This window comes from Cryptomeria japonica, chromosome 3 (assembly GCF_030272615.1).
Source record: "Cryptomeria japonica chromosome 3, Sugi_1.0, whole genome shotgun sequence".
Lineage (NCBI taxonomy): Eukaryota > Viridiplantae > Streptophyta > Pinopsida > Cupressales > Cupressaceae > Cryptomeria > Cryptomeria japonica.
The window spans coordinates 176737774-176752936 of record NC_081407.1 but is presented as its reverse complement, the minus strand read 5'-3'; the positions used below and the strand labels follow the sequence as shown (position 1 = coordinate 176752936).

Here is a 15163-nt window from a genome sequence, read left to right as displayed (position 1 = left end):
AGTGTTTAGGCAATGGCAGTGTTAATAATTTATATAATAGGTAATATTATTCAAATCATTTATTTATGTATATATATATATGGATATAATGTTTGATCAGACAAATAACAATATTACATTGTAAAATCAGTATAGTAATGGAATTACTTTAAAATATTTCTGCCATTACTACCAGTAACTAAGGAGAGGTGATGGATTTCCCCCACCACCATCATCGGGACGATGAGACGTCTCAAGGACTCCTAGGAGTTTCCTGACCATCATGGGGATGTCTAGGAGGATCTCCTAGACTCCAATTAGAAACTGTCTAAAAACAAAAAAAGGTGATAAATTTTTGAAAATGACATTTGTAATGAAGGTTTGTGAGGTTTTGGAGGCCTTATTGTTTGTCCCTAGACCTCGTGTGGGGGGCTGCCCCTAGACCCCCCACAAGAGGCGCTACTCCTTAACCTTGTTGGAAGCTCTACCACAAATCTTCACAAGGGGCGCTACCCCTTAACCCCAAATCTCTACCCACCATTGTCATTGTTAATGCAATCAATGTCATGTCTTTTATGTTTGTTAGTTTTAATTTCACTTAGTATGCCAAAGTTTCATTTGCAATTCTTATCTAAGTTACCGGGTTCGACACCTTAACTCTGGATACCGGTTCGGATTTGAGTCCGGTTCGGATTTGAGTCCGGTTCGGCCCTTGGTTCGCTACAACTTTGACTTTATCAACAAAGCAGTGATTAGTGGATTGATTTTCTAGGCCTTGGCTCATCTCTATATATTTCGAGCCACGACTTCATGTCATTGGTCGATATATGTTTGATAGTGGAGATGACTTTATCATGTGCTAAAGTATCAAAAAAATATTACAATTTAGGGTTTTAGTTTTTTCCTTGGAGAGATTGCTGGCTTTTTGAATTGTAGAATTGAACTCTATGGTTATTTGCTAATGTAAAAAGAATTGAACTATATTTCGACGGGTTTATTAAAATTTAATTTTAAAGTTTTTTAGTAAATTCAATGATATATATTATATATTATATATGTATTATAATATATATTGTTATATAATATAATATAAAATTTAAATATGTATGTTATATCATATAATAATAAGTATATTATAATACACACATTGTTTTTGTACTAATGAACCTAAACCCCTTTTCAAAATTTTGCTAAATCGGCGAACTAGGTTCTCGAACTGAACCGATGCCCGAACTCAAACCGGCAACGCTGATTCTTATACTTATTCTTGGTTTGCTCCCAAAGTTCAAAAACTCTGCCCACCATTGTTAATGTTGAAATTTCAATGTAATCATTGTCAGGTTTTTAATGTTTGTTAGTTTAAACTTTAAACTTTACACAATATGCCAAAGTTTTGTTTACAATTCTTATACTTTTTCCTTATACATCTTTCTATAACTAATTTTTCAAGTACTATATGTATCTGTGTCACCTCTCAGCCGCCCCCCGACGCCATCCCCCCATCGTCCCTGTTGTGACCTAATAACACATTACCCCATCTCAGATGGGAACCCCCTACTTTTTAGGCCCTCTCAGTCTTTTGTTTTGGTTTTTGGGGTCTTTTGGTGGCAATCTCGTTAGTCTCTTTGCTTTGCAAGTGTTTGGGGGTCTTTTGGCTAAGTCTACTTTTTGTTTGGGCAAATTTGGTTGTCTAGGGCTTGTTTTGGCTGTTTTAGGGTTTCTGTCTTAAGTCCTAAATTTTAGGGGTTTCTATTAGGGTTTTGGAAAAACTGAGCATGGAACTAGAATCAAGGCTCTTTGAAGAACCTCCCAGTTAAATTTGAGCAAAAACGGAGCAACTTTCTATTTTTAGAAAGTTCCTATTTTTTAGGGATTTTACTGAGTCCTAGAATGTCTTCATTTTGCCAAAAATAAAACTTACTATTTTTAGTAAGTTTCTATTTATAGTTTCATTCTGTGTCCTGTTTTGGGGTCTAACTATGACGTTTTGAAAGTTTCTATTCTTGGAAAGTTTCTTGTTGACAGGACCATTTAGGCAGGCGATGAAGATTGAATATTCACGATTATTTCTAAATCAGGAAAGTCAGAAAGAAAACAAAGTGAGTAAAAAATGGCTAAGTGTTGGCATCAAGTCCTGAAGTGGAAAGCTCAAAAATCATTCGAGTCTGGAGACCAACGTGAAAAAAATTGACATCCAAGTGAAGGAGTCTGGTATCAGGGAAAGAAGAAATGTTAAAATTCCTTCCATAGTGGAAATTTGCACCCTATACCTAGGAAGGGTGCCAAAATGGACATTCCATGGAGAGTGTGGAAAGTTTAAAATTCCAAGCTAAAGTCAAAAATCCGGCCTAGGAAGCAGTAGGGCGCTAAACTCTAATTCTCATGGAATTCAATGGAAATAATGAATTCCTCCCTCATTGCAAAAATCTGCCCCAAGCCAAGGTAGGGCGCCAAAATGGAATGCTCTTGGAATGATGGAAAAATGATGAATTCCTCCTTAATGAAGAAATTGAGAGTGCCAAAGTGGGGGTGGCGTGGAAGATAGCAAAATGAATGAGTTCCTTGGACAACTCAAAATGCTGCCCTAGGAAGCAATGGGGCGCCAAACTCAATATGCCTTGGAAAATGCTTAAGTTTATGAAGTCCTTGCCTTAAGCCAAATTTGCGCCCTAGCACTGTGGAGGGCACCAAATGAAGGGAGCAAGGGAATGTTTGAAAAAGTCAAAAAATCCATGCCTTGTGAAGAATAGTACCTAGGTCCTCAAGGGGTCGCCAAAGTCAAGGGAACAAGGAAAAGTGAAAAAATTGTGAATTCCATGCCTTGGTAGAAATAGCGCCCAGTGATGGGGTAGGGCACCAAATGGAGGTGATGAAGGAAGATTATAACATGATAAAATTCCTCCTTCAATGAAGAATTGCACCTAGGGGTAGTAAAGGGCGCCAAAGTGGGGTCAGCAGGGAAAGTGAAGAAATTTGATGAATACCTCCTCCGAGTCAAAATTCCATTCATGCTAGAAGCAGGATTCTGAAAATCAAATGGCCAAGGATGAAATGATGAATTCCACCATACGAAATGAATTCCATGCTCAGGTTTGAAAACTCAAAAAATTGTCCAAGGCATGAAAATCCAAGGGTCAAGGAGGAATGAAAAGCATAAATCCCCTTGAGAATTTTTTTTTATTTCCATTTTTAGACACCAAATCTCATCATAATTCAATTTTTTTTTCCAGATTTGGGATCGTGAGAGATTTCTCTCTCTACTAGACCTGGGTCCTAAATTTTAGGAAAATCCCTAAAAAAATAGGAGTTGGTCAAAAAGCGTGGAAAATTCCCTCTAAGGCAGGAAATGTCAAGCCAAGTAGATAAATCAGTTGAATCTTGAAGAATCTTCCAAATTACCTCCGAAATTGGAAATTGGAAAGTAATGAGTTGGCGAAGGAATATTCTAAGTCGCATGACTTAGTGCATTAAGAGGAATTTCCAAATTTGAACTCAAAAACAAGGAAGATTCCATGCGCATGGCGAGATAAATGGGAAAGTATGATGCATAATGAATGCAATTGCCAAAATTGATGCCTCCCAACTTAGCAGCACGATTTGAGAAATTCTATGTAAGCATGGAGACATTTCATTTCTCATTTGCAAGTTTCAAGCAAGAAGAATTGGAGAAGAAGTAAAAGGTCATACTTAGTGGAATTTTTCATCATTTTCCAAGAACTTTTTAGGATAGCAGAATCAAGCAAGGCAGCTACCATCACCAAGCAGGCGTAGATAAAAGCAAAGATGAAGGGCTTTCTTCCGGTTTCCCAAATAAATTCTAGGTGGAAGGAGATCAATGATACAAATTCGGGCACATTCAACCCGGTTGCCTTCAAGATTAGAATGTTTGGAATAGCAAGATATAATCCATCCCCAACAACTGTCAAGTTTGTCAAGAGCAGAATTGTTGCGGCAGTTGGTTTTCCTCCTGCTATTCAGTGCCCAAATTTGATTCTGGAATGTGCAAAGCATTACAATTCGGAGCAGAAGACAATTTCAACATCAGATGGCAAGCTGCTGGCAACATTGACTCCGAAGTCAATTGGTGAAGCTTTCGGAATTCCTTCACACAATTCGATGACATACAGGACCATTAGCCGAGCTCAAGCAGTGTATGATGCGGGTCCTGCCAGGTGTGCGGATATAATCAACAAATAGTGGTTGCTGAAGCCTAGGCCACATATCTCCAAAATGCCAAAGACTCACTATCTTCGAATTCAAACAAGAATATGTGGACCTGATAAAAATACTGAGTAGGGTAATGGGATGTTCACATACTATGAATTTTGAAACATGGATGTTCTTTTACATCGGCGAGATCATGAATGCAAATGGGCTAATAGATTGGGCTAGATTGAACAGTCATTACTTGCACAAACAACTGAGGGATTTGAAAGAAAGGAAGTCCCAATCCTTCTTCATGAGCTCCTATGTAATTTATATGCTTGCAAGAAGGGGAGGATTTGATGGTCTGCTAGCAAAAGGAATCATGGGTTGCAGACCAGCACAATTGAAAGTGGATGAGTGTTATCCTCAGTTGCATCTTCACAATGTTAGTTCTTACAAGCTCGCGAATGACACCTTCACTATGTACCTGACAAGACTTATGCAGAAGGAATTACACACATGGGTGTCACCACAAGCTAGGGTCTTGGTTCAAAAGTATGGAGCCACGTTCTTACAGTTTCCGAAATTCACCTATATCAGGACACAAGGATTCTCATTCTAGTCATACAAATTGCCAAGGTATCCATTCGACAAATTGGTACTGCTTGAACTCACGAGGCAGTTAACAGCCTATGATCAACTATAGAAGAAGAAGAAGAAGCAGTCTATTGAATTCCCAGTTGTCCTAGGTGATTTTGTGGAGGTGTGCCTAGGTTTGGAAGCAGCCGAGTAAGCGGTATAGGAATTAGCATTCTATCATGATCAATTATAGAAGAAGAAGAAGAAGAAGAAGAAGCAATCTATTGAATTTCCAGTTGTCCTAGGTGATTTCGTGGAGGTGTGCCCAGGTTTGGAAGCAGCTGAGAAAGCAGCAGAGGATTTAGCATTCTATCGCCTGACATATTATACATCCAGAGCTCAGTATGATCCTTATCATACACAAATCTCACTTAGAGGATTATTGGGCAAGTGCCAAGGATGACCTTGAAGTCCGAAAGAAAATGTATTCCAAACTGCCCCTTGACACCGTCAGGATAAGTGAAATTATCCAAGTGCCGGATCAAGTGAAAGAAGATTCGGACTTTACGCAACCTGAATTCAAGAAAGTGAAAGATTAGCCCATTTAGTTGCCAAACTGGTCGGAGCCTGAAATTGATGATTTGGATATCCTAGCTAGACTTGTGTTGAAATTCACTTAACAATGGGTTGATTGACAGATAAGGAAGTTGAAGGAAGGAAATGTTCACTTGACATATCAGTTGATGGGAAGTCTAGATTCCCATAGTGAAGCAATTGAAGGATCTTCGCAGGCCCAGGTAGAAGGAGAAGTACGACTTGATAAAGGGAAAAGTGCTCCAAAGAGGCCAAGGACGACAAGGAAGAAGGATGTTCAATATGAAGTCTAGTCGGAAGTTCATCATGAAGCCCAGCAAGAAGTCCATCTTGAAGTTCACCAGGAAGTTCAACAAGAAATGCAACATGAAGAACCTCTGCAAAAGAGAGCAAGGGTAGAAAGGGCGCAGTCACCGGCAAGTTCTTCCAGTGTACGTGACGTAGAGATGTTCGCGCAGGAAAATCTAGCGGATCCACCTCTAGGCAATACTCCAGCATCAGATATACTCAACATCAGTGCTTCACACAGACCCAATCAGCCAAGAAGTCAAAGACAGGAAAGTCCTCCGCACCAGGAAGAAACTCATCAAGATAGTTTCATAGAAGCCATCCTTGGCGAAATGGAGGAACAATCACAAGAGCAAGAGCAGATGGAAATCCATAGTCACTCCATTCTCGCTCCTAATTGGCTGATGGATAGACTAAGAAGGGAGCCGGAAAAATAAATTATTTTTCCAACTCGGGAATTAGAAGAGCTGTTGAAAAGGATGGATCAGCCGACAGAAAGGAAGGCTCCCCGTAAATTTTCCAAGGTCGTGAGGGATGAATCTGGATCTCGGACCTTACACATAGTTGAGCCTGCAGTAGATAAGGACATGAATGAAATTAGGCCGAAATATTATGTTATCAGACAGTTGATTTTGGTCATGCTTCCACAGGACAAGTAATTGAAGACTTCGAAGGATCTTCCTTAGCCTTGAAGGAAAAGATGCTAAAACGAAGGCAAAATGTAAGAGGCTGAGGGAAGAAAATAGAGCCTTATGCGAATATATTAGAAGTCTTAAGCGTCTGCCCAGGGAAGCAAGTCCCTCATTCATTCCTCCTTCCCTCCCTAAGGAAGTTGTTAATGACACAAAGGTAATCAGAGCAATGGCACAAAGTTCTAGGGAATGGGTAAAGGATGTCTACATTGCAACAGGAAAATTCATTGAGGACTTGGCTCAACTTCATTCTAGGTTCATGGACCTTCTGAATAGATTGGAGGTAGTGGAAGGTTTGTGGGAAGATGTTCACATATACCAAGACTTAACCATTTCGAGGCTCAGGGCTATAATAAAGATTCCGAAGCAAACATTGATTGATGGGAAAGTAATTCAGGAGAACGAGGTTTATGACTTTCCCCGGTGGTTCTGCACAGTTTGCTCAGGAAAGAATACCTTTGACAAATTCAACATGGAGTCTTTAACTTTGAAAGACTCAATCAGAAGGGTGCAGGAGGAAGTCATCAATGTAATTGAAGCACTATTCGCAAAGAAGCTCAACAAGGATGGAGTAACAGTGAACTCCTTGAAATCCTAGTTGCACGAGTTCTTCTTCGTAGTTTCATTCACTAAGGAACATTTTGCAAATGTTTCTTCATTTTCTAGTATGATGAAGAAGACATAGGAAATCGTGATGGAGTGGGAAAGCTTCTTTTCCAAGAGCGAGGAGGAAATTACCTTGATGGAGTTTGATATTGAAAGTGTGCCAAGTGTCTGCATCGGGGAGCTAGAAGCCATCATCAGTAAATTCATTGCGTATGCAATTAATGAACGGGATAATGGTTGTCCATTCTTGGACGAGAATCATTTGACTGAGTAGTGGCGGCGCATTTACTACTGGAATATTTTGACTTAGTGGCGGCCCGGTCAATGAATGTTGAATGCATGAGGAATCTTTTGCATGCAGCAGTCTTATTAATGATTTTATGACAGATTATCTATGCATGTAGCCGTCGAATGGGGAATGATGGGCATTTATTTCTTGCATGGGAATATTTGCTATATTTTGGGCAAGTTTGATGTAGTGGGGTGCATTTAGTGCACGAATGGATGCCATTTTTGGGCTTATTCGAATTAATTGTATATGGGCTTAATGGGTATTAAATGCTGATCCCCATCTTGTTGCATCTTGAGTGGATAATCTTTTAGGGAAAACCCTAATTAGGGTTTGCATGTAGCCAAGGCCAGAAGCCTATATAAAGGGGTGACCCCCCTCATTTGTAGAGGGAGGAGAGATGGTTGTCTGAGATTGTTGCTAAGAGTTTTTGAAGCAAACACTTAATTCATTGTTCAATTATTGGTGTGTTCTTGTGTTGTTTTGAAGCTCACAAGGTCTCACTCTCTTTGTATAGATTAGATTTGCTTTCATGTTGTTAGATGAACTGGATTTGATAGGGTTGCTTGTTGCATACTGTGCAAAGTTACCCTGAGCCTCTGTTATATATGTATGTTTAACTTCGATTATCAGTGGAGATTGTTCAATTTGATGGTTTCTATTGGTGATTTGAAAATCCCTAACACACCCTCTGAAGATTGCACTGCCTTCGTGTAGTTGTGCTCTGTTGGCGAAGCGAAGCGTGGTTGGATTTTGCATAAGTAATCCCGTCTCCTTGTTCGTAGGATTAGATTAGTAATAGCTTAGTTTTCTAAACCCTTCACTCATTTGCTTTCCGCATATTTTAAACCCCCAAAAATCCAAAAAATAGAGCTTTCATTGCAAATCATTCGCGAAGAAATCCTTGAACCCGCAAGTTTGTTAAGATCTTCTGTGAGAATACGTAAGGTCCCTTGGGTTAACAGAAAACCCATCAACTATTTGAGTCACGTCCACGTGCAAAAGGAACCTTGAGATCAACCTTTTGATCTTTCTTTGCAATCTTAGCATACGGTTTGATTTTAAACAAGAGAGAGTGAAGTGACCATTGGAAACTTTATTCTGTGTTCAGCGTAGTCCTAAAAAACACGTCAACAGTCCCCAAACTTAGGCCCTTGGTCCCAATGTCCCCCATCCCTCCGTTAGGAAACTCAATGGAACTATGCCTTTTTGAGTTAAACTCTTGAGAATTATATAGGCCATAATAGCAGAAATCATGAGAAAATCACAATAGATCATAATTTCTTGCAGCTTGCCCCTTTTCGTGATTTTCAAACATAAAAGTTGCAATTTTTAGCAACAAATGCCTAGTTTGAGTTTTTGCTAATTTATTCCTAATGTATTGTGAATTTGTGAGTTATTGACCAATTAAATTGCTGAAATTGCATATACTAATTATTCACTGATTTTCTGACAATTTTATTCTATTTTGTGCTGATTTTTTTTGACAGTGGTGACTTTTTCTTTTCTTTTTGAAAACATTAACCCTATCTTTTACTTTTTTGAAATTCCTAACCCTAACCCATTTTTTTTTAGATTAAATTGTGGTTTTTGGATTTTTTAATCTTTTGGCTTGCCAGTTTATTCCCAAGAACAGGTTTTTACTGCTATGATAGAGGCCTTGGGGTTATAAATGTAAAAGTAGTTGTATTAAGCACTCAAAACTAGGACAAGAGGCGTACTGCATGCTACACTTGTAGCACTTTAAATTACCATAGTAATAGGCAAATTTTAGATTCAGTAATTAAGTTCTGTGGGTACAGACAAACTGGAATTTTGTCAACCTATTGTAGGTAAGCCACACTTACGTGTAAAATATTTTTTTTGGAAACTAACAAGAATGCCTTTAGAGTAAATTCTTATAGTATACTATACGATATGAGGTAACTTTGACATTTTAATATTAAATGAATGACAAGCTTATATATGTAAAAATCATCTATATCATTATGGTTTCTTTGTGGAAACTTTTTCTAGATGATTACGTTTTTAGAAAGTAATATTAACTACAACAAAGGTAGATCATGCTTTATGAAATGTTGCCCTTCAGTTTTTTGAAACTGGTGAGAGAAGGATGCTTCAGGAGCAGCTAAAACTTGGACCATATCCTAAAATGCACGATACTTTAGCTAAAAGCTCAACAGCTGCAACCATGACAACCTATGTGTTGCACTCTTCAATTTACACTTCTCAAGTGTAATGTCCCGTTAATAAACTACCTTAGACTGTTGGGACAATTACCTTGAACTCTCCTCTTTACTTTAATCTGTACTTATGCTTAGATCCAACAAGGGAAGACATGCCAAATATCTACTATCGTTTCAGATTCAGTTCAACAAAGTGTATATGCGATATGATATAGGTACTAATATGATTAATAACAATGTCTGTTACAGGGATATGAAATATGTTATGAATGTAATATTCCTATCATTAATAGTGATAGTCAGTGGTACTATGTCTGACATAAACAATATAAGTATACAATTAATATGTATTACTGGCAATAATGTATTTGCTATATCAGATGTGATAGTGTAATTATGCAATATGGTAATATCGTTAAGAACAATATGTTGCTGTCTCAGATTCTGATTTGTATACTTGCAACCCAGTAATTGATGCTGTTTCTGATATGCACCCTTAATGCCTGCGATCACTGGTATTGCCTCTAATCTGAAGTTTATTCTTGCAACCTATAAATGCCAAGTGGCAAATACTTGATTTGAGCAGATTCAGAAATGGATAAGATTTAAAATAAGTTTTCAATCCTTCATGCCGGTGGAAGTGATAATGAATGCCTTCTTATTGAAATGATAAGTCACTTTGCAAAAGACATGACTCATGCCCATCCATCATCGCCTCCCTTTTTTATACTCATCGCATCTCTTCATGCCCCTTGATATATAATCGGTGTCTGATTATTGTAATCACTGATAACTACTTATTATCGTGCCTTCTCATAACTTAACCACAATCGCTGATGATTATTATATCTTCTCTAATCATCGATTAGGTATTCATGATAACAATCACTGCTACTTAATATAAATCCCTAGTTTATTGATCTCTCTTATTATCGATGATTAATCACCTCCTTGAATTGACTAACGAAATCCATGAGAATTGTAATTGATAGTTACGATATTTCTCTTAATCAATTAATGATGCTTATCTATCATCTTCTTTGATATTACTTAACCCATCGATGCTTGATGATTATCACGTAATTAGTTAATCGATTATCATGCAGATTGATATAGACTTTCTGGTCGGGTTCCTTGTCTGAATCCATTCTGCTTGTTTACACTCCTATCTGTGTTGACAGGAATGCAGACGTGTAAACAGGTGGACTGAGGCAGAGTTTGTGCTGATTCTCCTCTCTTCTTTTCATTCCTTCCTATATCCATTGTTCCACACTCCTTTGCCCGGCGCAATATATTAGGTATAATTTATCAAGGTTCAGTGCTTGACGGCAGATAAACGTCTTCCTGTTCTTTTTGGATAATTACCAGCAAACATATGTTTGTATACGTGGCAACATCTTCATGATATTATTGTCTTCTGTAATGTCCCTACATGCTTGGAATACCCGTTATGGATTATTCCACATATCATATAATTTCTATTCTTTAATTACTTCTTCTCTGTATTATTTTATCATCCTTTCTTATCCTCGATTTATTAAGTCTTTATTTTGCTATCTATAAACATGGTTAGCTTTCCTTATACAATCACTTGTATTCTTCATTGTCCTTCGTTGTAAGGGCTTTGAATTCTCATGCTATTTATAAAGATAATACAAGGAGCTTTCTTAATATTAACAAATACTGGATGGGACATCATCAAGCCATCCCCACTGATCCAAAATGTCAAGCCAGGACAAGCATTGCGATCCTCTACCTTTACTTCTCATGGAGCTCCACTTAACACTGCATAAATGATTCTCAGCTTTTTTACATTTCTTTAACGTATCCTCTTGTCACAACAAAAAATAAAGAACATTGGATACAATCAGGGATTTTGAAGCACCAATAGGAGGGATGCAAGTTTGAAGTTTTAAAGATTGTGTATAAAAGGTTTAGTGTTGGTTGGGAGGTCCATCAATGTCTTCTATAACCTTGTGGCAATATTATTGTGTGTTTCCAGTGGATCTGAAGAACTGCATCACATGATATAAGACTGAGTCCTCATCTCAATGAAACAATGATATATTTATTGAATGTTTTTGATTACGTGAAAAACAGGTTTTGAAGGGACCCGAAACCCTGTACAAATCAAACTAGGGATAGAACTTGACCGCTCAACAAAGAGGAGAGAGCCACATCCAAAAAATAGTGTCTGCCCCGAAAGATAGCAGGCAACCCAACTAAAGACAGGGCTGAAAAAACCAGCCCAGCCAACCAATTACAAGGGCCCTCAAGATTTACAACTGCCCTTGTGGGAACGAAGAGTAATATCAAAAGAAGGTTTGGATGTTTTTGAACGTTACCCCTTTACATTAATCCATCCTTCTTCAACTTTAGCTGCCGCAATAGACCAATCCGAAGAGCCCATCACTGATCTGTCCGGATTGGAAGAAAGAGCATCAGTAGAGGGAGCAACAACTGTCGCGGACACAGGACCACATCCAGCAGATGGGGCAAAAGCTGTATCAGCACACGGTGAAGCAGCGGGCTGTGTAAGAGACAACAAACCATTTTCAGCAGAAGAGACAGTAGCAACCTGTATCACAGCATCTTTAATCACAGAGACATCCATTGTGTCATCCGAAGAATCTTTCTTTGCCATTAAAGAATCCGAACCAGCCATAGTAGAAACCCCAACATCCAGCGACTCTTCAGAAGAGTCCAAATATTTTTTTACCGTATAATGCTGGTATGAGGCCCTCGACCACCATGAAGCCATTGGATTTTTCTTCTCAAGCCCACAATTCCCAGCTGCATGGCCGGTTTTAAAGCATCTACGACACCTGAAAGGAATACCTTCATAATCCAAAGTTTGGTGGACCCAGCTGCCAAAAGAGGAATTAGTGACAATCTTAGCTGGTAGTCCCTTAGACACATCTAGCTCCACCAGAATGCGAGCAAAAGTAGTATGATAAAGCCCAAAGGATATATTTATTGAATGTTATAGATTACCTGAATTTTGTCCTTTCAGGCATGTGATACATTTTACTCCTTTATGTTTTGTTATAATTTTTAATATTAAGCCTTTGTTAAAGAATTAAGTTTTGGAAAGCTATCTTCTATATATAGGTATTGAGGTAGCCCCTGGCATTTATAATAGTGAAAAGTTTATTAACTTATCAATTATCATTATCTAGAGTTATATGTGGTTTCTTAAGGAATATGTTGTTCGTTGATCATGTTTCAGGAAGTAACCAGAACCATAACCATAACGAGGGTGTTAGTCTATGCTTCTGCATAAAACTACAAATTAATATTAGAAGCAATAATATGGGTAAACTTCAGACTAAAGGTTTATGTTCTTTGGCAACAAACAAACTAAAATTTTATCTACGTCGTGTATTCAATGTTAGTAAATTGTTGGCAATCAATGAGAAGGCTGCCACCATTAAGTAATTGTTATGGCACGTACCTTTTTCAGATATCCTTCATTTTTTTTTCACGTATCTGAAAATAAATGGAAGCCCTGTTGGATATGGAATCAGCTAGTATTATACCGGGTTGGTTAGCATGAACACTTTGTCACTCAAAGCAGATAAGATATTGGTGCAGCAGGAAGGGTATCCATTCCAAGATAAAAACTTCTTAATCCCATATAATACAGGCTTTTCAATTTGAAGGATCAGCTCTCTAAATTTTGTTTTAAACATTGTTATATGCATAAATTGCCGTGGCAGGTAGCATGTATAGTATACAGAATGCATTCATTGATTTGTGATTTAAGATTGTTTTTCTTTCATTTGTCATATGGTGTTCTAATCTCTTTTCTCTCCATTTAGGCTGATAATGCAAAGCTCAACTTCAAGGGCAGATATAGTGAAGCTTATAGACGGGAGCATCCATCAGCACCAGTGGTGGTTCCTTGGGTGTCTGGTATGACATCTAGCTGAGTGATATTTCAAGGGATTTAGAGATTTACTATTTGGCAGAAAGAAGCTCTGAAGTTCCAAGGGGATGTTTTGGACCTGTGTCCACAATAATCACAGGGATTGAGTCTCAAGTGTTCGTTAGCATGTTCTTTGTGGCAGATGCTTTATTTTTTGGTCTCCAATGGAATTTGGCTTCAATATTCCCCAAGCATATTTATGATTGCAGTGAGAACACAAGTGATGTGTTTTCAAGAAATTTCTGGGCTATTTCCTTTAGCCTTTGAGATTTTCTGGTCGAGTGGTCAGAGAGGCAGGAGCAGATTATGTTCATGACGAAAGCCAAAAAAATTTGCTTAACAATATATTTCCTTAACCACAGGCGCCTTTTTAAGAAAATACTTATATGGTGCATTCTTTGTCAGTATTTGAGCTATTTGCATTATTTAATGCTTCTTTGTTGGCCCTTGTGAGTCTTGCCTATGTCTTGGTGCTTGACATACAGGTAAGGCCTATTGCATCTGCTTTATTGTAGTTGGGTCAGGTCAAATGGCATTTTCATGATTCTTTCTCAGATTCATGTCCATAATACCATAACCTTGTTGATTTTACTTGTCGACTTGTTGATTCACATGTTCTTATTATCTTTCTGGCATTTGAGTGGAGTGTAAATTGTGCTCCATTTTTAACTCTTAAGTTGAATCCGGTGTTAATACCTATAACATGCATCAAACAAATATCTATCACGAGAATCCTTGGGCCCCAAAATTAAAAATGCACAGATTCTAATGCAGTGGATTTTCTTGTGTTGCTTTGTCAGAAGAGAACGAGTGCTTTGGATTAACAATGCAAATTATTTCTACAAGTGCGGTGTTGTGTGTAAAGGCACATGCAATGGATCTGAGTAAAACTCTAGGTCATTATCTACATTATGGATTTGGAAGCGCCACACGACAATTGTTAACATATGTAGATTAAATTTTCTGACCTGATTTTATCAGTTGTCATAACATCAGTTCTACTTCTAATGCTAAATTTGTTGACTTTCACGTTAATAAAAAAAGATGCATCAGCGTAAATGTGCTCATGAAATACATCGACTTAATTGTGCTCATGAACTACCTCCCCGTGGAAGGTGTTTTATCTGTGTCCATTAATATGCCTTCAAATTGAGTAATAATAAAAAAGGAAGCAATTGCTTAAGAAGTTCGTGGTAAAAAGTTTGGAATAACGATCCAATTTATTGAAGGTAACTTGATAATACATCAGGGAAATAATTCTTTCTTGTTTTTTTCTTTTTTCTTTCAAAGCTAGGATTATTTTGCTGAAATATTTTAAATTGGATCGCAATTCAAATGACTTCAAAGATAACACAATATGGTTTTAGCTTTCACGTGTTTGTCATAAGAACAATAGGTTATTTGATTATTAGACACTGATCCTTTTGATGACCATGGATAACAAGATGGATACGACTTCTTTGAGCCCAACTATCTTAATTGGATTCTTCTCTTTGAACATTCTTATTCAAATAAAACAAATCTTTTGATTGAAGTTCCAAAATATAGGAGATGGTCTCCTTGTAACTACCAATATCATATATCTCATTGTCAATTGTATTTACCACTATGAAGAAAGAGGAAGCAATGGTTGAGGACATGAAAATTTTAGAGTTGTAGTAGTCATTTACCACCTATGATCCTTTTTGGATTGACTCCAACCTCTTATGGAAGATAACAACTCATAGATGTTATATTGATCATTTCTTATTTTGGAGTTTCTAACTTCACTATCATCTTCTATGCATTTTAGTCAAATTACCATTTAAATTCATGGTGAATTTTAGTAGTTTGACATTTCTTATTTTATTATGAGATATGAACAAGAAACATGCAT

General features: G+C 37.6%; 1 protein-coding gene across 3 annotated transcripts in view; it reads left to right on the top strand.

The window, feature by feature from the left end:
- LOC131048563 (uncharacterized) overlaps positions 1–13878 on the top strand; it is a 43823-nt gene extending 29945 nt beyond the window's left edge. For 2 of the 3 annotated variants that reach the window (XR_009106463.2, XM_057982560.2), the window contains exon 8: positions 13181–13316. Coding sequence is in view for 1 of the 3 variants with exons in the window: in XM_057982559.2 (XP_057838542.1) it covers positions 13181–13291 (111 nt within the window). In the remaining 2 variants the exon portion in view is untranslated. Of the gene's footprint in view, positions 1–13180 lie in introns of all 3 variants that reach the window. The other variant, XM_057982559.2, reaches the window with a different exon arrangement.
- Positions 13879–15163: the final 1285 nt, after the last annotated feature.